Source organism: Thunnus thynnus, chromosome 9 (genome assembly GCF_963924715.1).
Source record: "Thunnus thynnus chromosome 9, fThuThy2.1, whole genome shotgun sequence".
NCBI lineage: Eukaryota > Metazoa > Chordata > Actinopteri > Scombriformes > Scombridae > Thunnus > Thunnus thynnus.
In genome coordinates, this window is record NC_089525.1 from 25,287,989 (window position 1) to 25,312,724 (window position 24,736).

Below are 24,736 nucleotides of genomic sequence, written 5' to 3' on the forward strand. Positions count from 1 at the left end.
CAAGAAAAAACTTATTCTTTGGAAAAGAGGAGTCACGGAGGGATGATTTGACATGTTTTCACTCCTGTGAAACTTTAGAAGCCTCTCCTCTTGTCAACATATCCAGGGCTATAGCCAAGCATTTGACTCAGTTGTCATGAAAGTTTGCAGACTACTTCCCAGAGGATCCACGACATGGAAACTTTTGGGTTTAGGACCCTTTCTATGTGGATTCTGCTTCAGAAAACATTGCTCCGTCCACTGTGTTGGAAAATGAACTGATGGAACTATCAGCAGACAAGAGCCTGAAGCTTCAGCTCACACGAGTTGACCTTGCTTCGTTCTGGATACTGGCGGCCAGTCAATATCCCTCTCTGTCAAAATTGGCAATCAAATTTCCGTTGCCTTTCACCACCACCTATTTATGTAAGTCAGGGTTTTCCATTGTGACTGTCACGAAATCAAAGGCAGGGAACAAACTGAAAGCAACTTTGAATGCTACTCTGTATGTCGGCCTGTCACACATCCCACCACGACTTGATCTCATTATTTCCCAGAGGCAAGCCCAAGTGTCTAACTGAGACATCATCCAAACCAAGCTGTTTAATTCCTGTTTCCAAAGTCTCTCCCGAGTAAAAACAAGTATAATGAAGTCCTCTCTTAATTTAGGCATCTTCCCCACAGCTTTCAAGACTTCAATGGTAAAACCTCTCCTCAAGAAATCCAATCTAGGTTACTCAGAGCTAAACAATGACAGACCCATTTCTAATCTACTGTACTTTTCCTTTGCAATCTTTTAAAAAACTGTTTATAATCGACTACAGTACTTGTTCATCTAACCAACAATGGCATTTTATAAAGCTCCAATCTGGTTATCGAGCAAATCACAGCACTGGGACAGCCCTACTGAAAGTTGTAAATGACCTGAGAATTATTGTGGATTCAAACAACGTGGCTGTCCATCTACTCTTCGACCACAGTGTAGCATTCAAAACAACTGACAACGAAATTAGTGGGTCTCTCTGACCATGTTTTAGCTTGGTTTCAGTTTTATTTAACTGGTAGACAGTTTTTTTTGTCGGCCTGGGTGCTTGTGTATTAGAGACTAATGGTATTGAATATGGTATTCCTCAAGGAAGCATTCTCGGCCCACTTTCGTTTTCATTATATATGCTACTTGCAAACATTATTAACCATCACCACGTCAATTACCAATTTTATGCTGATGATATAAAATTGTACATCTCTGCATTGCATCTCATTGACTGTCTCGCTGATGTTAATGTATGGATGGATAAAAACTTTTTAAAATTAAATGAGGAAAAACGTTCTATCTATTCTTTTAATGGGACCCAAAGCAGCAAGAGAAAAACTACAATCAATGCTTGGTGGTCTTAGCAAACATTAAAACACAAGTCACAAACTCGGGAGTGATTTTACTCTGATACAAATTTTAATTCTCATTTTAACAAGGTCATTAAAACATCATCTCAGAAATATCGCCAAAGTCAGAACTTTTTTTACTCAGAAACATTCTGAAATGCTCATTCATGCTGTTATGCCTAGCTGTTTAATCTACTGTAATTCTTTTTTTTACTGGATTACCTATAAAGTCTAAAAGAAAACTACAGCTACTTCAGAATGCTGCAGCCAGAGTCTTAACTAAAACAAACAAAATGGATCACAAGACGCTGCACTGGCTACCTGTATCTTTCAGATTGATTTGAAAGTTCTTTTACTTGTTCATAAAGCTTTAAATGACTTTGCTCCTCCCTACTTCAGAGATTTTCTTTCATTTTATGTTCCAGTTAGATCACTAAGGTCCTCCACCACTTCTCTTTTTAATGTTCCTTATGTGTCCCATAAAAGTACCTGTGAGGCTACCTTCTGTTTTTATGCCCCTAAACTGTGGATCACCTCTGATATTAGAACGAGAAGCTCTCTCCGTATTTTTAAATGGAAATTACAGGACCTTTTTAATCTGGCTTTTAATTTTAATTTGGAGCAATGTTATAGCTTTAGCTTTAGTTTTAAGTTTTAATCTTTGGTTTTTATATAATTTTATCCCTGGTGTTTATTTTATTGACTTGTATTTATCTATATAACACTTTGTTTTATTGTTGCAATTTTTAGTGTTGCAAAATGTTATTTATTGTTGTCTATTTCGCTTTTATTTTATTTATTTATATTTATTTACTTGTTGCCTGTTTTTTAATCCTGCTATGTGAAGCACTTTGGGCTGCATGTTTGTATGAAAGCTGATGTATAAATATAGTTGAGTTGCATATTCTGTTCAAAGCTGTAGCTCTTATTTTCTCTGACGCAGTATTTTACATCCAGTTAAGATTTCACATTCTCTGCTGTAGCATGTTTCACCAAAGTCACTTTTTGCTACTGTGTCGTCAACTGGCCCCAACAGATGCTAGACTGTATATCACATAAAGCATATAGGGCAAGTGTATCAGTATCACATGGCCAGCTAAGAGTATATACTGCAGAGGTTTCAGCTGACTTAAAGACATAAACATCTCAGAGTGATTCTGGTTTTGTCTGCTGCACTAAAATGACAACAGAGTAACTTTGTGTTCCGAGTACGAATGGTAAAGAGGTACAAGACTGATCAAGGATGTCCTTACATTATGTTCGACAAATATTTTGATGGTTCCATGTAAAAAACAGAAAGAATGTGTGTAAGTGAGTCCACAGAGGTGCTGTTGTCAGCAAACCTGACTGTGCTCTGTTCTTCCTGGGAGGTACCACGGACTGCTGCAGTCCACCCACCCACGGACCCCCACGTAACCTACTTCAGATACACACACACACACACACACAGAACCATAAGCATCTTACATCTTATAAACAGCTCTTCTTGCTGCCTCTGAAACAGTAAACATTTACAGTCCTTCATGTCGGGGCCAAGAAACTCTTAGAGAGCCTCACAGCAGATGTTTGAATTCAAACCGTCCACTGTTCCAGCACAGAGCAGTTCAGAGATACATTAAAGATCTGTGTTTGGTTTTCTGCAAGGATACTGCTCATTTGTTTGTTTCCATCAGCTGCTTTGCACTTGGGACAATAAACGACCAATGCAGTGCTCCTACATTCATTTTCCCTTAATTACCCCATAGACATTTGGCTATCTGAGAATAATGATCTATTTTCTTAAGTTGACTCAACAAATCATCCACAGCCTCTCCTCGACCTCCTCATTCCTCCTTCAATTATCATTCCTCTTGCAGAGTCATGAGGAGCTGATGCAACATTGCTGATAGCTTGCACTAAAAATGTTATTTTTTCAGCACTGGCTGAGGATGTGTATAACTGGATGAGCTATTTAATGATCACTGTGTGAGAGCACATTTCAGTGTCTCAAAATCTGACGATTGTTTAGTTTATAAAATGTCAGAAAATTGATTGTGCAGAATTCTTGTCAGGATTTACTGAAGCACAAGCTGATGTCCGACCAAGAGTTAAAAACCCAAAGATATTTAATTTTAGGGCTGCAACTAATGAATACCTTCATTATTGATTCATCTGATGATCATTTCTTGATTATTGATTTGTCAGTAAAATGTCATCATTTCAAAGAGCCTAAAGTGGCATCCTATAATCATTTGTTTTGTCCGACTAACAGCAAAAAAACCCCAAAATATTTATTATCATATGATACTTTGCTTTCAGAAAATCCTGACATTTGATTTTCTGGAAGTGGAGACTGTTTTGACATTTTTTCTTGAGAAATGACTGAAACAATTAATCGATTATCAAACCTGCAGATTCAATTTCTGTCAATTAACTGACAACCTGTTTCAGCTCTGGTAAATTATTATGTCAGTTACAATCATGAAAAAACATTAAAGCTGCAACAATTTGTCGATTAATAAATCAACAGAAAATTAATCGCTAACTATTTTGATAATCGATTCATCAATTTCTATTGTTTTCAAAGAAAAAATGCTAAAATTCTCTGGTCCCAGTTTCTCAAATGTGAATGTTTTTTTGGTATCTGTTGTCCTCTCTGATAGTTAACTGAATATCTTTGGATAGTGAACTGTGGATTTGGACAAAACAAGATCTTGCGGTTGCATCTTGGGATTTGGGAAACACTGATTTACATTAATATTAATCGACCAATGGTTTCAGTAAAGCCCCAGATTTACCGTCACAGACACAAAAATACAAACTATAGCCTTCTTCCCCTCACTGCTTCTCTAATTGACACATAATGAGCAAACCTTTTTAAAAATGGTTTTCAAATTTATTGCAAAGAGCTTCTCAGGGTACTTTAGTGCTCAATATTGTAACAGGAACTGCCAATAAATGTGATTTTCTCCCATTACAAGTGGACCTATTAGCTAGAAGATGCATGACTCAGTATTAAAAATGGATACTTAATGAATGAAGCCTTGATTTTAAAAAATGCTTCATAAAAATGGACAACTGTCATTTTTTCCCCTTTGTACAAGAAACTGCTGACACATTCTCAGCCAGCCCTCCCAGCTCTCCATATACTTAGATTGCATAACATAATATCAGCTGTTAAGTAATGCCATGACCAGCTTCTCTTTGATCTTATTCTGCTGTTTCTATTCCTGTAAGAGAAAAGACACAGACTTCCTCGTCTCTCCATCTCTTTACCTCTCCTTGGAACAAAACAATGAGCCAGAAACACAATCCAGAAGCTCGTTTCCCTCCATTCTTCCATTCATAACAAAAAAGTGGAAGGTTTATATCACTCAAATCCACTTATTCATTCCACCATTCACACGTTAATCCATTCTTCCAGCTTTCCTGTTTAATCTTTTGTTAATCATCCAATTTGTTGCCCTTTTGTTTGTTTTTTTTCACACTTCTCCCTCCAACATTCATTCATTCATTCTTTCACCATCAAAACACATATTTGCTTTATCCTGCATCCATTCATTGATTCATCATCCAATCATTTATTCCAGTCAGACTAGAGGAGTTACATAACCCTGATGTTTACCTCTGCAGCAGAATGTCACAGGCCATTCTCATCTTTCCGGCTGGGATTTTTCTCACTGTGATCTGTGTCGTTTGTTGTTTTGCTTTTATGTCAGTGGATCCAGCCTGGTAGGTGTTTCAGTGTGAAGGCTGTCTCTTGTGTCTGGCAGGCTGTTTCTGTCAGTGTCTCTCTTTCCAAGTGTGTCTGTGGCAGCGGTCAGCGAGCTAACACGTAGGTTATTAAAGTCCAGTGTGTTTTTTTTTTTATTTTTCAAACATCCAGCAGAGAGGTGAGCTTGACTTCTAACCAAACTCAGCACGATTTCTGTGTCTCTCTTCTTTTTGCCTGTTAACCACTTGACACATCTCCTGCAAGAACAATATCCAGCTGTTCAGCTTGTTCTGGATGAACCTTTTTGTCTCTCCTCCCTTCAGTTTTCTGCTGTCGATGTTCAGTTTAATAGTCTGGCAGGTCTGCGGGTCCACCTTGTATCCAGTGGGGAGGTTATCCCAGTTGAGGACTTTGAGGGGTCAGCGTCAGTACCAGCAGGTCTAGCAGCAGAACCAGAGTATCGCCTGGGTGCATACTGTGGTGTCCTCTGAATCACTGTGTGTGTGTGTGTGTTGTTGAATGAGTGTGTGTGAGCTCGTCTCACTCTGCACTCTGTCTCTTAAAGTGCTGCAGCAAACATCCAGACCTCTGCTCAAATATACGAGCTTCTGATGTAACCAGGCAACAACCCTGGGAGGACCAATGGGGTGGGAGGGGCTGAACTTGGGAGCCAATCATAAAGAGGGAAAGACATCTGTGAGCCAATCATCAGGCAGAAAGTAGGAGGGGGTTTAATTTTTTGATCCACTTCGTCATGACTATAGACTCAGCAGTTATTACAGCCGGTCCGGTGGGCTGTGTAATGGCGTACACACACACACACACACACACACACACAATCCACATCAGCAAAGACACAAACCTATGTCTTTTATATCACTGACGATGAGCTTCTGTAATGGCAGCTCTTCCTCAGCCTTCCAGACTATTTGATGCATTAATAAATCAAGCAAATTACTGAACACAAGGATGACAGTGATATATAAAGTGCTGATCGTAGAGAGAGAAAGAGAGGGAGAAGTGACACAGAGGGAAAAATGTAAACACGAACGCATCGGGAGGGAGAAGATGGAGGAAGACAGCAAGGGAGAAAAAGCAACGGAGGAAAAGGAGAGGGTCATATCAGGATGTAATAGACATGCTTATCTGTTATATTTGTACCTACGCTGCGTAGGTGATAAGATTATGGGCATTCAGGGACAATAAAGAACACTGAGACTCACAACTGAATTAAAACACTCACACGTCACTTCCAAGAAAAGTAGGTTAGTTCATTCTGTCCTGATGTTTCTGTGCATCAACCTCTTTTAAATCAAAGTCAGAAACAAAATCATACTAGAGATTATACAAGCTTTTACCAAGTGCAAGAAAGGGAGGTCAGACAGAAACATTTGATTGTTTCCTAATCTCATTCAATCTGAGTTGGAGTGATTGGCAGTTTTTTTATATTACTTATATTACTTCAAAAATGATTCACAATGTTCAGTCCTGAAGAGAAGCAACTAAAAAATAACAAACAAACCCAAAAATAGTCAACAAAATGACCGAAGAGAAGCTTCAATCAAAACCAAATAAATTAACTTTGTGCTACCGACTCCATCAAAGTCCTCCATCATGACTCACTCAGACCACTTTGCTTCACAGACTGCAAAAACATTTTTGCTCGAATCATAAAAACATGAATCTGCTTCATCATTTTAAAGTCATTTTAAGATGCAAGTCATAGCCTGTGAGCACTAGTGGCACTTATTAACAACTCCTCTGTATACAACAACAAACATACATATTTGAATAGTGAATGTACATCAGAAACTGAATGTATTGTTATGTAAAAGTTTATATTATACAAAAGAAACTGTCAATACCATACAAAAGGAAAATACTCACACAATGGCTCTCGCTGCCAGCAAGATTTAGTGATACTTCTATTCAAGACAATGAGGCTCTTGTTTGAGCAAAACAAAACAAAAAATGACTATAAATACAGTGGCTACATAAATCATACAGTTTTGTGTAATCTATAAACACAGTATTTTCCTTTTTTATTATTTTTGGTGCTTTTGCCCGATCAGAAGCCACAGAGACCAAGATTCAATGTGGCAAAGTTCTATTGTCTTTAAAATGATCAAACTATAAAATGCTTTAAGATAAAAACACCGTCTGAGTGGATTATGTCTATGATGGTGCACAGTTTCCAGAAGTGTCTCTTAACACTGATATTTTCATGACTTTTGAGGGCAAAGTTGAGTCCAACTTAAATAAAAAAAGCTGAATGATATTTTTTTCATGTTAAGGGTAACCCTCAGGTTAAACTTGTTTTACTGGTGAAAGTTAGCTTAACGGTCGGCAAATACTGTTGTTATCAATTTAGAAAAAATGAATCAAATAGTTGATCTACAGAAATGAACTGCCAACAATTTTGATGAGCGATTAATTGTTTATGTCATTAATCAAGCAAAAATGCTGCATTTTGCTGGTTCCAGATAATGTAACATGATGATTTTATCACAGTAAGTTAAATATTTTTGAGTTCTGGACTGTTGATTGGTATTTGAAGATGTTACCTTGGCCTCTGGGAACTTGTCATGGGTATTTTTCACAATTTTCTAATTGAGAAAATAATTAAAACAGATGAACTGACCATGAAAATAATCATTAGTTTCAGCTCTAATTGCAATTTCATGCACCTCTATTGTCATTTTATTTTGTTATGTATATAATGTGCAGGATTTATTGAATATTATAGGATATTAAATACCTGCCAGACAATCAAATGTTTTTGTTTCAGTGGCAATGTTATAATATACATTCAATGCAATTAAGGCAATAAGTGAAACTATGGTATAAAATATACTTGAAAGTGACGTCAAAAGTGTTCCAGTTCTAATTCTCTGTTTTCCTGTCTGAGACGCACTCGTCTAAACTCTGAAACATTCCAGAAATTCCTCAAGGAAATAAAGATCGAAGAATGGAGGCAATAGATGTTATGAAACTCATTACGGTTATCGATCATTAACTTGACTTTGGCTGCTGTTTGGTGGTGATTTGACCTTCATGATCTCATTGCTAGTTTTGCCAAACTCTAATCCAGAACTTTAACTTTATCTTCTGTGACTGACACAATAGAGCTACTGTGGCAACATGTTGACACACAGAGGCTGCAGCGTGTGGGATGACAATCAAAATAAATCCTTTTTTCCCGTAATGGTTTGGGAACGTGACTGCTCCCCAGACAGCCAGATAGGACAGCTTCACCAAAACTGTGGGTGACAACTGATAGCCCATGCGGGCAAGTGGTGCTATCTAGGTCAGTTAGTTTATCATATTACACATTGTGCCCAGCGCTGGCCCCCTGGCCTCGGCATGATCAGGAAGCGAAGGTTGAGGGTAACCAGAGAAAGGAGGGCGTGAAGTAAGACAAACTCAAGGAAAGAGGGGAAGGACTTATTTTTCTTTTTCAACAATAATTGCTGATGAGTCCAACTGTGTCAACTATTTTATATATCTAATCTCAAGTAAGAATGAATGCTTCGTGCTTCCAGTCTCAAAAGGACCATATAATAACAGATGTACAGTATATCTCTTGAAACTATTTGAATAAAGTTTGTTGACTTTACTCTCTATATCACTGTGCAATGTGAAGGTGCAGTATGTACTATAAAGTAGACAGGGACTGTTTTGAAAACTTTCCCTGTCGATGCATTCAGGTACATCAGCTGCCAAAAGGCAATATTTTTTTATTGTATTATCTCTTCCGCTGTTGCTGTGGGGTTTGAGCTTTTTCACAAAAGATTCTTAACTTTCTTCAATTTCAGAAAATATTTTATATTTTAATCCTAAATTTTGACTCGTCAGCTCTTGTGGGGTTAAAACTACTTGCAGTACAGAACAGAATTAAATTAGGCAAATGCAGTCAAAGTATGGGATATATAGACCAATTGATATTGTACTCTAATACATTTTATTTCACTATAAAAATGTTTCATAGAGCCTTTTAATATTTTGGTCAGATTATGTATTTAAAAAATGTTAGTCCTGTCTTTACTGGTGCCAGTCATGGATGAAAGCTGTGATCTATTAACTAGGTCAAACCACCATAAGCTCACAGCTGACTCATGTACTGACCTATATACTGAATTTATCTCCGTGATCATGCGGACATATAACAACCAGCCTATACTTGTCACGGATATGTACAACATGGGAACAGGGCACTGCTCTGTAGCACGTATGTGATAACACTACAGAAACATCGTAAGGTCAAGTCTCACACATTAAGGGGTCAATATGCTTCAAATGGTTTGTCGGATAACTGGACGGCGTCCCAAAGTCCCCCGCCCCACCCCAGGGTCCAAGTTGAAAGTGAACTTTGAGTACAGGAAAGAGACATAAAACCCAAGAATTTTCACTCTCACTATAGGAAAACAATGGGAAGTGCATTTTTTCCTGCTGATCATGTGTTAGAGAAAGTAAATTTGTATCACAAATTACAAATTCGCTGTAGGGGGCTTTACAATCTGACCAGCATACAATATCCTCTATCCTTAGATCCCTCATTCGAGGCCTATCTTTCTCTAACAGAGAAAGATACTGTGTGTTTGTGCCTGTGTGTACATGACCCTTTAGTTACTATCCAGGAAACCCAGTAGAGATACTTATATCATTAATATATCTGTGTCATACACGTGCACATTGTAGGCTCACACCGCAAAAACTGAGCTCTCCAGCCCGGTGTGGTGTCACACTTCAGTATAAATCATTTCTATAGCCGCATAAAAATAAATGGAGCAAGATCTCGTGTGGGGATTTACCAAGAAGCAGAACCTGGTTACAGACCGGTTATCTGCAACGGGAGACGATCTTTCATGTGCAGAACAGTGCTGGAGTCCTGTTAGGACGGTGTGATGGTTGTGATGATGGGGAATGACGAGCAAGACTGGAGGAAGGGAGGAAAATTGAAGACAAGTGTTTTATAATGTATTTAAATTCTATCTTTTGGGTTGACCTCTTCCCTCCTGAGGTCTGATAATGCGTTTTTACTCAGACTGACAATCAATAAATCGTTCACAAGTGAAGACAATTTCAATCCCTCTGCCTCCCCCCTTTGCTCCCTCATGGCCTTCTCTTCCCTGATTCTTCTTTCCCTCCATGAATCCTTCTGCTCCCTCTTGCTCCTCTCCTCCTCACAGGGGCCAAAAGTGTATCCCAAGAGCCCTGTTCCTCAGCCTGCCAGAAAATTTCAGTGGGCCCATAAAAAATACTTTCCACAGACAGCGAGAATATAATCAAGGGTAGAGAAGGAGGGAAGTAGTGACGCGGGAAGAGGAGAGATCAGAAGAGAAATACCAGGGATTATATATAGATTTGAAATGAGCAGAGGCTGTCAACATGCAGTGTGTGTGTGTTGGCTGTCAGGGTCTATTAAGGGAGCACTGCAACAGCCTCAGAAGACAGACTTCCCTGTCTGTCAAGTGCTAGACAAACAACTCAGCCACAGTTAATGTTGAGTCACTAGACAGAGACTCTTTATTTCTGAGCCGTCACAACCAGTCACGTGTCAAAGAAGAACTAACGGAGTAGCGAGCTATTCCAAAACAGTCGAGTAGTTTTAGTAGTACTACTTAAGGTTATAGTTACTGACAATGGGGTACACCACATGCCTTAGTAATTTTGTCGGTGCATTGCTACATTTCTTTGCATGTTACTGCCACCAACTGCCGATCAGCAGAATAGCATGAAACAATCCGCAGGAATGCGAATCACGTCACGACGCGTGCACATGCATCCTCGAGCGCATGCGCACAGTACGAACAAAACGGGAGCCCAAGCTTAAAAGCGCTGCTCCATGGCACTGCTAGCGTTCAAAAACTCAGCCGGGTACCTTTAAGTAATTGATCATCTGCAGTATGTTGCTTGTCCTGGAATTACAGAGATTTGCATATTTGTGTTAAGTTTGTTACTTAAGGACCTAAACATGTGGTTTCCCAGATAGAGCCCGACTGATATGACCTATCACAGATATATCAGTAATATATCGGTATCAGTGTATATGTTGTCTGATATTTATTTAAATTTTTAAAAGTTATATAGGCAGCATTTTATGTATATTTGATCCTTTTTCTTAAGTTTAATATAAATATGTATTGCTCTATGTGTGTATAGTTATTCATAATTATTACATTCCCAGTGAAGTTTACTGTTTCAGTGCACTGATGTAATTTTGGACAATAAAGTTTATTGTTAAACTGTAAAAAAAATCCTGCCTCCATTATACATCTTTGTCACAAGTGTTTGATAACCACATTTGGTTTTAAAGAATATCAGTCAATATATCGATATTGGATTGTATTTTTTTACTCCCCAATATCGGTATCAGCATTGGCCTTAAAAATCAAGTATCGGCCAGGCTCTATTCCCAGATGAAAGAGAGAAAGCATAATTTTCTTAAGATTTAAATGGGGCCAGTGAGACTAAAGGGTTCAAAAAGACTCAAAGTGATTGATAGTTTCAGGAATTTAAACAGATGTATTTTCTGAAGCTCTGGGTTGCAAACATTAATTAAATGGTTTTGTGATGTAGGCTGTAGACTCCGGGGTCTACAAATACAGCGGTAATCCCCCGGACCAGACACTGAGCTTAGACAAGGTCGCATGAATGTTGGCCGCAGGCTAGCCACGGCTAACGGAGCGTTAATACCAACTAAAACAATCACATGAGACTTAAAGATCAAAACAGTCTAGCCAGCATCGTTTTAATTTGCAGTACCTCCTCCTGCAGCTGCCACATAGAGCCTTATTCCAGTATCCCTCACACATAAATCCTTTTGTGTAGCCCCACAAACAAGGCATTAACTACTAAACCACTAAGATACCAAAGATGTGGACACTGATGCACAGATGACACACACACACATCAGACATCCCAACCAGAAATCCCATTCACGACACACTCCTTCATTTAAAAACTTTTTATAAACATTAACATTTATTACTTTGGCTGCATTAGAAGAAGAGTTACAAATTAAATATTGGCCTGTAACCTTCAAGTAGAAAGCAACGCAGCCCAAAGAATTATCATTGCAAATTAGAGGAACTGTATGAAATATCATGTTGTAACAACAGATACAACTGTGTGATTATGTGCTCTCATTTTGGTTTGCAATTTTGTAAGTATGACAGAATTTTTAAGTGTTTCAGCATTTAAACAAACACACTTTGGCTATATTAGAATAATAACAGAGTTAGAGAGTGAAGTGTTGATACCACTGATAGCAAAAACACTGGTATTAGTATCGCTTTCTAAATGCTGGTATTGATTTGGTATCTTTGTATCTGAAGTATCTATGTATTGATTCTTGTGATATCCCTGATTTTATCCACTTTGTAATGTGGTTATCAAGTTGTTTAGAAGAATGGTTCCCAAACTGGGATGTGAAGACCAACAGGGGTCTTTGAGAGGGCTGCAGGGAGTTCCCAGCAAAAGGACAAATAGATTAATTTCACTTTTATTACACTAATTTCCAGGGAATGTATCTTCTTAGAGGGGATTCTTTCAGACAAAATCCTCTCAGATACGGGTCTGTGGTCTATTGTGCATCTATTTTGGAGGTTCTTGACATGAAAAAGTTTGAGATTGCCTGGTTCCTCAAAATCACAAGAGTGCTGGATTTTTCTAGCTTCATTTATGTCCATTTCCTCACTTTTTGCTCTTGTGGGAAGTGGGACAAAAGCTGTGTCATGTCTTTCTGTTTGGAACATGCAGAATTTGTAAATCTGAACCCACTATTTGAAAGTTTTTGTTGTTTTAATAAATTAAAATCTGAATGATTTTTTTTTTCTTTTACAAATTTTTGATTTGATTCTTTCATAAATTTAATAAATATAAGCAAGTAAGTAAATAGTTATAATAGTATGCATATTATAATATTTTTTCATTGTTTAACACAGGTGTCAAGTAAAGCAAAAATCAATGAGGCAAACTCTGAAACTTGTGTTTGCCATTATCTCTGTTACAGTGAGTTGATATTTTGTAAGGAAGTATAGATCATGTGAGTGAGATGATGAAGGGAGAGAAGCAAATAAAAGACATAATGTGAACTAAACCCTGAATTAACTGTCCATCTGCTGTATATCTGTATATATCTGTATATAACATATGTACCTAGTAGATCCTATACTGAAGATCATCTGAGAATAATATTTACAAGGTTCTGACAGGTTGCATATTGAACCAGGAAGATGGAGTCGTACACATGTGCACCTGTGGCAGAGGCATACAGAACAAAAGACATGTTCATTTATGCCTTCAGACTCATGAGATCTGAGTAAAATTTAGTCTGAACTCAAATGTATTTAGTTCAGTTTATTATAGGCAGGCAAGAGAGTCTTAGTAACGTTGCATATTTGCCTATAAAAGGGCAGATTTGTTTTGTGTATAATATTGTTTGGACCAGTTTTTAATATTTGATCATGTAAAATTATATAATTTACTATGATTTTTATAATTGTATTGTGATATTTAGGTCAATAAACTACCTAACGGGGTATGGGTTTGTGTAGTGTAAGAAAATGTGAGTATGTCTGTATGTGTGGATTATGGATTACTGTCTGTAATCATCTTAAAGGCCAGTAGAACAAGACTAGCAGCATGACCCTTACACACACACACACACACACACACACACACACACACACACACACACACAGAGGTAGAGTACAGTCAGTGTTGTAAAGAATCACAGCAGACTGATTTATTGTCCTGCAGTTCTTTACAACTTAGTCTTTATCTAACAGGTAGCACGCTACTGATCAACTGGGGCAACACAAAGTTCTGCTTTAAAAATCATGTGTCAGGATCAAAGACACATCAAGACAGTAATCTAATTATTTTATTATATACATATTTTTAAAAACATAAATAAATGCATGTATGAACTGATGCAGCCTCAATGAGATGAGAGACAAGCTGCAGTTTGAAACGTACTGTATTCTTCAAACATAACATTTGACAAATAATACTAAGTTATGTTCCCTCTCCTTTCTTTACCGATGTTTTGCTCTGTTGTTGAATTTATTTCTTTTTTGTTGATTCCATTTAGTCATTCTTGAGTTTTTTACTGTTTGGCCTGTTTGATATTTTATGCTAAATGCTTGATTGTTGATTGAAGCACTTTGCAACTTCTATTTTGAAAAGTCGTCTATAAATAATTCTTTCCTTCCTTACTTACTCACTCAGTCTATGTTCTGTGCTGAGCTTATCTGCACAGTTTCCCCCCCTCATCAAGACCTTGTCAGAATACAGTGTTGTCCTGTGCTCTTAATTGATGACAAAATAAAATGATACTTTAATTTAAACCGGACTAACTGTAAATACAAATTAGCATGATGACTAAAGCTGTTTCCTTCACCAGGGCTGAAAAGTTACATTTTTGAAAATCTTCCCTGAAATAATAATATATGAAAAAAGGCTTCTGATGTTATTTTCCCTTATTTATCAGCCTCATCATCTACATAGAGCATTATTCAAACATACATTCTCTGTTCAAACATTTAACATTTTAAATGTATGCTAGAGACCAAGAGTGCATGGTGTGAAATGTGTAGGTTTCTATACACAGTAGTCAAGTGTTGAGTAATTCACTTAAAGGAGATCAACAGATCAGAAGAACCTGAGAAGATGTTCCTGCAGGGGGGATTGAACTCTGGTCATTCAGTAGAGGCCTGCGTACGTGAGTGTCTGCATATGTGAGTCAGATCTGTTACCAGTTACAAAACATCAACTGACTCTAGTGTGACCCACTGGAAACTGTTGTAACTGTAAAAACCAATTTGCAAACTTGTTGGAGGATTGAGTTCTCACTACACTGGTCGGCTGACTGTAACGTTAAAGATTGAGCAGCTGACTCATTTTAAGTGTGAAGAATGAATAAATGTTTAGAACAATTGATGTTATGCAGTGATTTGAATCTAGAGTGTAGTGAAAAGAAGTTAAAAAAAATATTCATGTAAAACAAAGATTATATCTAATTAAATATTATTGTATATAATTATGAATGTCTGAATATTTAATTAAATACAATCTTCAATTTTAACATGTAGCAACTTACAACAGTCTGCAGTTAATTAACTGTTAGCATAGTGTTGGTATGTTTTCAGGATCTCTGTTTGCTGTTGACACCAACACAACCCAAGAAAATTTCAAGTATACAAACATAAAAATAGAAGCTAAATATTTTATCAGCTCATGACCCCATTCAAAAGAACTTGACACTTGTGTGGAGCTGAAAAGATTAATGTTCTACTAATGACGTACGCAGCGCTGAGAAAGCAGTGTAACCTTACCTACTACCCTGACCTCGCCTGTGCCAAGAAACATCAACTTTAGGCCTGACTCAACAATCTACTGTAAGCAAATACACTTTATCGAATGTCTTAAAGGAATAAGTCATCTAGTTTTTTTTTGCTGCTAATCTTAAATCCATTATAAACCAAAGTAAAGCAGTGTAAATCAAGACAAAGCAGCAGTTAACTAATCAAATGAATCACTCGACCTGATGGACTAATGATTAATACCATATAACGGTAACGTCATGGTCATTTGTCACATGTTGTACTCTTTCTCTCGATGCGTCATCCCCGTTCTGGGGTGACACAACAGTAAGTAACCGTATGCCTCACCTGGCTGCGGGGTCGTCATCAGTGCATGTGTGTCGTGGTGAGTCGGAGGAGGCGGGACCCTCCTCCCCGTCCTGAGGCAGCTCTTCACATTCGGCCTCGCACTTCTCATCATCCAACAGCTCCGTGATCTGAGGACAGAAATATAAAAGGTCATTGCTAAAAATATGCACAACAACAGAAATGAAAAAGCATTTCATGATATTGTTAATTATCGGGACATGGCCACAGTTACTGCACATGGACTCATCTGATCTGGAATTGTTTATTTGTTTTTTGGGGGGATTGATGCTAAAATGTTGCTATTAAAATTTAAAGAAATAAGAGTGAAATGTCTTGAGGTCTATTTATTTGATTTTAAGTGGGGAAAAAAATTTAAATAAGTATCCTATATGCTGTGTAGTTTCTTGATTGATGACTAAAAATACATTACACTGGTTAGAATACTTCAGGTAAAGAATACATTAAATGATGATTAAGGTCAAATTTTAAAAACTTCTGTGCCCTATTTTCACACTGACATTTAACAGCCTCATGAGGGAGGTCAGTGGAGCGGATGAATAGTCTCAGTTCCAGGTCTTCACTTCCATAAATTAACAAGAGTTGAGATGATGTTCACATTTCCCAAAGATCATAGTTATTCTAAAGATTTATTTCAATAATTTTGTTACCAAATTTGCCTTAAAATGTCTTTAGGGGGAAAAAAAAACATGTTAGCAGTTGATTCTGACCTTCTGAATTTGCAGGGATTATGTAACTAGGGGCTACTCGTTAATAATTCCCATTCAACCTTTCCTTCATTATTTTTATTTATTTTATTTTAGCGCCTTGGGACGAATTGCAGGGCAAAGAAATGAGCAGAGAGGATAACATGTCTGGCAAGAGAAACTCAAAGAAAAGGTGTTGATAGCCTGTAATATCCTGTTGCTATCTTGCACATAGTTTGTTTCATAAGACGTCTAAATATAGACCAGTCTAATGAATGACACATTAGTAATATTGTAATACTTTCTTTGGAAGGGCAAATAGAGGTGAGCAGGGAGAGGAGGCGAGGCAGAGAAGTAAAAAGAGCCGAGGGGAGAGCAATTAGATTAATAAGAGAAGATTAAATTGAAAAAATAATTGGCAGAAGAACTGATGACTTCATCTGTTATTTTGTTTTTTTTAAAAGATACGTGGGACAGAAACAGTTTCTTTTCAAGTTAGTTAAAAACAGCATGCAACACATGTGGTAAAATTCAGTAATTATGTAACTTTCTTTACAATATCACAATACATAACACAAAAGATCAATATTGCATTTTTTATTTCCCAGTGCAGTAAAAGCCCTGGTTTAAAAGGGAGCGGTCAAGTCAATGGATAGAAGGAATAAAGAAGACAGTAGAAAAGCAGATATAGCTGGAGGCAAGAAGGAGGAGGGAGTGATGAAGCTTTGGGGGAGGGAAGGAGGGGAGGGAGGGAGAAAAGGAGGGAGGAGGTAGATGCTGAAAAAAGGAAGGGAGGGGGGTAAACATGTAGACAGAAATAGCTCGTCATAATACAAATTTCAGACAGAATGTGAACAAGACACACACATCTCTTGAGCTGTGCTATTTCACACCTCTTTCTGTTTTTATTTTCTTTAAAGAAGTTATATATTTGCCATGCTCTTTCACCAACTGATATAAAAGTAATTCAAGCTACAGCCAGGTCACAATAGCTTTTCCCATGTTCTGTCAGTTAAAACCCTGAGAGAAACAGAAAGGTTTCCTTTCTTTAGCAGCGCCGTCCTGTTTATCTTCTTTGACTATGTCATACTGTTTGTCCTCTCTTCTGTTCTCTTTCTCGCTTCACTCTTCTCAACAGCAAACCCCATCTGCTGCTGTCACTGTGTCGTTGCTATGGCAACATCTCAGAGAGCTCTTATTGGCTGTCACGGAATTCTTGCATCTTCACATGTGCAGATCTAGGTGGATGACTCACAAGACTCTTCAGTGTGTGTGTGTGTGTGTGTGTGTGTGTGTGTGTGTGTGTGTGTGTGTGTGTGTGTGTGATTAAGTAAAAGAAATCGTCATGTTAGACTGCTTTCCTTTAATTTTTTATGTGTTATATTTTATTTATTATAATCACGGCATCGAATAGCTTCTCAAAGTTCAACTAGTCGCGCAATAAAACAGAGCTACGCTATCGATGTCTGTAAAACATTAACTAAATGACTAACCGATAGAAAACGTTGATAAATAATGATTAATCACCACACTCTCTTATCCAAGCTCACATAGTCTTTTTGCACTCCAATGCTGCCTGTTATACTTGTGCACACAGCCTAGTGGTTTGTGGTCATTGTTGAAATTGCAGTTAAATAGGGCACCTTATCTCTGGGCAACTCCCTGTACTTTATCCAACATCCATTGTCAGAATATTCAGTAAATGTCAAAAGTAAACTTGAATATTGGCAAGTGTTGTGGAAATCATAGATGTGAAACCCTTACAAGTAATACGCAACGGGGTTAAGGGTTAAAGAAAGGAAGGAAAAAAAGACAATGAAGCAGAAAGAAATACAATGAAAGAAAGACAATGAGAGAGACAGAGAAGGAAAAAATGACAGACAGAAAAAAAAAAAGTTTAATCATCATTTTGCATTCATTCAAATGCTCCCGACTGAAACTGACAGATGATAATCTGGATGAGACGGCGGGGAAACACCTCCCCATTAAATCATCATCAACAAACAGCTTTCCGCTATCATCACCATCTCGATCTATGTTCTCTCTGTGTAAAATTGCTCCTGATAACATGTTAAATCTGTTCTTAGGTCCTTGACTGAAAGTCTGGTCTACTAATTTACATCATCATGTAAATTCATTCAAAGCTTTTCGCTGGTAATATGAATGAACAATACCATGAATATGACCTTGAAATATACACCATTTTCCAAGAGTACATCATATCAAGGGCGCTGATCAGTGATATGGAAAAACAAGTCTTGATATCACCTTAAACATAAAACTTCTCTAGCGTATACTTGCAGCGGTTGACATAATGAACAATAAAGCTTGAATAAGCTTGTATAACTGTATAATACAGCTTGTGTAACTGTCCCCTGGACTACAGATATTCGTTTAAACGGTGTGCACAGAGTTTTGAATATGATCAAGGCTGTGCTGAGTAAGTTATCAGAAGACTGTTGAGGTGATGTAACAATATTAGAGGATAAGAGCTGTTAAATCCCCTGTCAGGATGACCCAGCATGGTCATTCATAAAGCGAGAAAGAAGGCGGGGTGAAAATATTATCCCCTTATTTAAGTCTACGGAAAATTCTAATCACATTAACTCACAAATCACTGAGTTTAAAAAAAGAAGTTCCTGTGTGTTTGAGTGTATTACGCAGGCTGTGTGGGTATCAACATACCAAAAGAGTCAGTGTGCCTATACTGTGTGTATGTGTGTATGGCTGTATTTCTGCGTGGTGTGTGTGTGTGTGTGTGTGTGTGTGTGTGTGTGTGTGTGTGTGTGTGTGTTTGTGTGTGTCCGAGTGGGTGAAGACGCAGGCCAAAGAACGCCCTGGAACAAAAGGTCTTGATCTTGGCCCTGGTTTAGAGGTCCGGTCCAGAGTTTAGGAAGAGAAAATGGAGCAAACAACGGGTCTGACTGACATCATTAGTTCGACAGTTGAACGGCTCGTGAGCCAAGAACACAGAACAATGACAAGTGTCTGGGACTCACTGTACAAGTCTCTAACTATGACCTAAATGGATGCTTTTCGAGGCTGTTTTGTGTGGCCCCTTCTTTCTGATAGAAGTGAGGGAAAAATCAATTCAGTCTGGAAAGTACCTCTTCACAAAATGAGCAGGTTACTGTTTTTTTTTTTTTTAAAGTGGATGTATCATGCACATTTCCAGGGCTATATTTATATTCTACTGGAATATCTTTGCTTGATATATTTATCCTCTACTGGTCCTTTATGCAGCTCCTCAGTTGAGCCTGCGTCTGAAACATGCCGTTTTAGTTCCTGTCTCTTTAAGGCCCCCCCTCCTGATGAGCCCGCTCTGTTCTGATTGGTTAACTTAAGGAAGCTAACCCTTGGCAGACTTCCAGTGGCTCAAGAGGCTATGTCAACAACCTATAGTAGTAGGATTCCAGTTATTATTTTTTTCATTCTTTACTCAAAATGTAAACTTCTCATTTACTTTCATACATGATCGAGCCCGAATCTGATATGAAATATGCAAGTGAACAAAGCGAACAACCTGAAGAACAACCTTAGCAACTTTCAGAGAGCATTTTTACACATGTTCACCTCATATTTTGGAACTTTGACTATGTTTGACATAGACATCCGACATCATAACAGTATAAAAATAACAAAGTCACAAAAAGCATAATATGTCCCATTTAAGAGGTTTAATCATGTTTGACACTGAAAAAAAATTCCAAAAAGACAAACTGTAGGATAAAGTCTAATCTCACTAATATCTGTTGAAATGCTAACATGCACGACTGTGGAGGTGACGTGTTAGTGTGACACTACAGATTTATACGACATGTACCAGGTCTCAGCTTTGGCCTTAACTATGTGGCCCAATTTTGCAGTTTTCAGAAAAGAAGACAAACACACAAGAACCAATGCTGACAGTTCCAGCTTTAGAGTCTGATCATTGCTGACCTGTAGTTTAAGAATCACAAACCTACCGTAAATACAGCATTTAATCTAGTTTTCATTCTGTAACAACTTTTGGTTGCCAGTTAATTTAGTCATCCAGCCGGTTCCATCCATATGTTAAAGATAATCATATCTGATCATTTAAATGTCAATTATCTAATCCCTACCTGCCCTGCTGCACCTTTCAACAAGGTGTGTCTGGCTGGTGGAGGAATGTCATCAAAACGGCCGATGAGAACAACGGATTAGTTAAATAAACATAGACAACAAATAAAGAGTACGACTAATCCGTGATAGAGAATTATATGTTCAAATATTCTTGTGTCTCACATTTAAGCTTGAGGGGAGATCATGTTTTAAACTAGAGGACACTTAGAGAACAAAGAGGTCCCAAAAGAGAGAGAAAAAAAAACGTATTCTTCAAAATAAACATTTTAGCATTCAAGTGGTTGAATTTGAGCACTGAAAAAGCTCTTAGTGTAAAAGGTCCAAACTGTTCAATTTCTCCTCTTCTCAGCCTGTGTGTGTGTGTGTGTGTTTTCGTGTGTTTTCGTTCATCCTTGCCTGTGTGACTGTTTACATCCAGCAGTACCACTGGAGATAAGCCCTCTGGCCTAACGTTCCAGCAGTGAGTGGGCTCTGTGATCTAGCGCTCGTCCTTAGATCCAAAAAGTGTTAGCAACTGATTTACAGATATCCATATTCTCACTGACCACTCATGACATGCAGTCAAAATAAATACATCAACACGAATCAACAAAGAGGCAACACAGAAAGGTTTATGAAAGGAAAGTGTGTGTGTGTGGGCGTTTGTAGTATATGTCCTCATACAGAGATATTACACATCTCCCCTGCTGTCCAACTAGGCCGTCACCTCCTCTTAAATAACTTCATGTTCCAGCTGAAATAGGTTACCGCTCAACAGCTTATTACCGTGTCACAGGATCATCAAGTGTATATGATCCAACCTATAAAGGCTGTTCCCTTCTGCCTAATGCTGTGACATCCTCTGGTATTTGTAACATTACTCCGTTCACCCCGTTCTAATTTATGTCCATACAGTTATACATTCACTGTAGCATTGCTGACGTGGCTCAGCTCCAGAGGTGGTTGGCACAGGCCGAGTAATAGGACACATCCTGACTCATTTATCTGCTAAGGTTAAATTGACAGACCTGGAAAAATAAGACTTTCATTAAGAGGCTAATTAATTATGTAGACAGACAACAGACACTCTGTCCAACACGGTGTCACTGACATATCAACCCCATTTCCAGGTATGTATTTGTATTCTGCGGCTCCACTGGTATATGTTAGCATGATTTACAGTTCAAAATAAGTCTTATTATCTTATATTCACCTTAAGTTTTGGAACTTTGACTATGTTTAACATCCAACATCATAACAGTATAAAAAACAAGAAATCCCAAAAAGCATGATATGTTCCCTTTAAAGTAAAGGATTTTGTCATTCAGACCATTACATTAATTGATGCCACTACTGGAAAACAGCAATGAGTTGAAAAGTTGAATGATATAAAGTAAGAAGGTTGTTCTCAGTCCTCTCACAGGCAGCATCACTGATGGATTTGAACACTTATGTTATCGTTGAAGCCTTAATGAATATCTTTCATGAGTGAAAGGGACATTCAGCTCCTTCTCACAGTAAATCCTGTGACAGATTTCCTCATCATTTATTTAGAGAATTCTGCTGCCTGTTTCCTAATGTCCACCAATGCACAAGCATAGAAATGACACGCTGTATGTAAAGTGCTTTGCTGGATATTCATAATATCATCCATGCAGTTGGCAGTTCTGCAGATCTCAATAAGGCAACAAATAGGAAAACTATTTCTGATCTTAGTTATTTTTTTTCTATGCAGATCCTTCTGCAAAAAAAAAAAAAAAGCTTCTTCAAACAAGGAATCAAAACAAACACACCCGTTGTTATCGTCATGGCAGAAACAAGCCTCGGCACAGCCTTGCTCTCACCTGAACTGAATTCAACTGAATCTTATTCTGCCAACAAATACAAAAATCCAACATAGCACTTCTCATTGGTACATCCATGCCCGTCTCTTTTGGCTTCGATTTTCAACTAGTTAGGCAGCAGAGCTCTGCCCGAACATGCCACAAAACCGTCTTCTGTCTACCTCCATCTTTCAAATGCTTCTCCGTTTATATTCTTTCCATTTTTCACGCTGTCCCTACGTTTCTTAAAATATGCTTTGTGTCTAATTACTGCAGTTAATTGGAATTGTTTCAGCTAACATCTCAGGGGCACTTATAACTTACTCTCAAGTCTCTTACCAGGTTGTTACCAGGCATTATGAGTGTTTGTTTGCACAGAGAGACATCCCCAGTGTAGTGTAGGGGCTGGAGGTGTCAGTGCCATGGTTACATCATCGTCAGCTTCTTTTCTTATCCTTCCCCTCCCTCCCTTCATGTCTTTCTTCCTCTTCTCTCTTTGCACACTCACCATCTCTCCCCCTTCTTCCTGGCAGAGTTTCTCTGCCTCTAACTCTATACCCCCGCACACTTCTTTTTGCCCTCTCTCTTACATAAGACACATGGATCGGTGCACAGATATTTTGTCTTTGCAGATTTTTTCCCACTGACTCTGTCTGCTCTCTTTTCTCTCGCTCGTTCTGTCTCCTGGTAATGTTATATTCTCGTTCATCTGTCTCCCCGGGCACAAAAATTGAGGACAGTGGGAGAAATCAACAAAGATAAGGAAACTTCATTTGGAAAACAAAGATTTAATTCAAAGAGTTGCATGAAGTAATTTGTAGTTGAGCCTATTGTTGTACTGGTCTAAGTTTCAGTTTAATTACCTTTCCTCTACAAGACAGAGCTTTTCTAGGAGCTTAATTTTTTTTCTTGAGTAAACGGACATAGAAGATAATCACTCTCAAAGACAGAATTACAAGGCAAAGACCACACTAAAATAGATGGTATAAAAGGAGGGAATCAGTGAAAGAAGGGAACAGGAAGGAAAGGACTAACGAAGTAACAAAGGAACAAAGCAGGTAGTTGTAGAGGTGTTGAATAGGTGACCTATTGTAGATACTGTAGTTTCTCTTTCTGTCCTGGCCAGACTTTCACAATGACTGTCTGCGGCCTTTCACGTCAACGTTATAACATTATCTTTACAGTGTCTCTGTGGTGAATGTGCTCTTACACGAGACAGGAAATACAGCAGAAAGGCGTTGTGAGATTCCAATCGCGTATTTGTCTCGCAATTACTGTGTTTGTGTATACGTTACCATATAATAATACAATGTAATGAGGCCGCTGTTAAGTTAAATGTTAACCATGCCATTGTTTGTACTGTTGGCCCGATGGTGAAGTTGTGTTGCTGGGCAACAGGGGAAATGCCTTCCAGTTTGTTTAGTCTGCCAGTCACGTTCTGTGTGTTCGGTGTAGGTGTAAGAGAACGACAGGAATTTATAATAAAGCAGATTCAAAGAGTCAAACTGCTGAGAAAAAAAATGTTTTGGCATAAGCTCATTAAACCTGCTTCATAAATTATAGTTGTTGTCAGATTCAGATTTTCCTGAAACTGAACGAACACACAGAGTTTATTCACTGCTGTGTGAGTGTGTGTGTGTGTGTGTGTGTATGGGTGTGTATGGGTGTGTATGGGTGTGGTTCCTCTAGATTCTTCATTTAATTGACAAAGGAACTTTCTGTTCCGTAATAATATGTACGACAATAACTACAGCAAGAGTGTACAGCTGAGTACCAGCATTGCCTACAATACATTTTTGCCTGACATACAGTACTGGAGCTAATCAATGACTCACAGCCTCGTTGGTCTAGTCAGTCCCTGTCAATGTTTACCCTAATAAACCCTGGTCTTGTAAGTTTTACAAATTAGTATCACTGGTGTCCAAAAACATTTGTAGAAGTGAAACAGTGTGGTAATATCTTTAATAGTCTGAATGTTAATGACATCTATTACTGTTGGTGCCAACAATAACAATGAAGGGCTTATAAACTTAAAACCTCATTCTTTTGAGCATATTATGCATAGGAAGAGGTTTGACAATGGTGAAATCACTCACTATCTAAAAACGTTTTATACCACATTACTCAACTTTATTTGTGATCTGTCCCTGCTAAATCTGAAATCATGTCTTTTTCCTCAAAGCATCCCTGTGACTTGGCTGAGTATTGCAAACACTTGGATGGTGTACTGAAATTTTAATCTTTCACTTTTCATGAAAGAATTTCTCTGCTTTTCTTATGTGTCAACCCCGGAGGAATTTCATCCTGAACCCTGGCAGAGTTCAGTGCCACATTCTGCTGTCTGAGCTTCAATAAAGAGGAAGAAAAAGTCCTAGCTGTTAAAAAAAAAAGGAG

General features: G+C 38.0%; 1 protein-coding gene across 5 annotated transcripts in view; it reads right to left on the minus strand.

Moving 5' to 3' along the window:
* fam13b (family with sequence similarity 13 member B) overlaps nucleotides 1–24,736 on the minus strand; it is an 81,349-nt gene that overhangs the window by 24,992 nt on the left and 31,621 nt on the right. For all 5 annotated transcript variants that reach the window (XM_067599843.1, XM_067599842.1, XM_067599840.1 and 2 more), the window contains exon 7: nucleotides 15,733–15,860. In XM_067599843.1, the coding sequence (XP_067455944.1) occupies nucleotides 15,733–15,860 (128 nt within the window). The remainder of the gene's footprint in view (nucleotides 1–15,732; nucleotides 15,861–24,736) is intronic.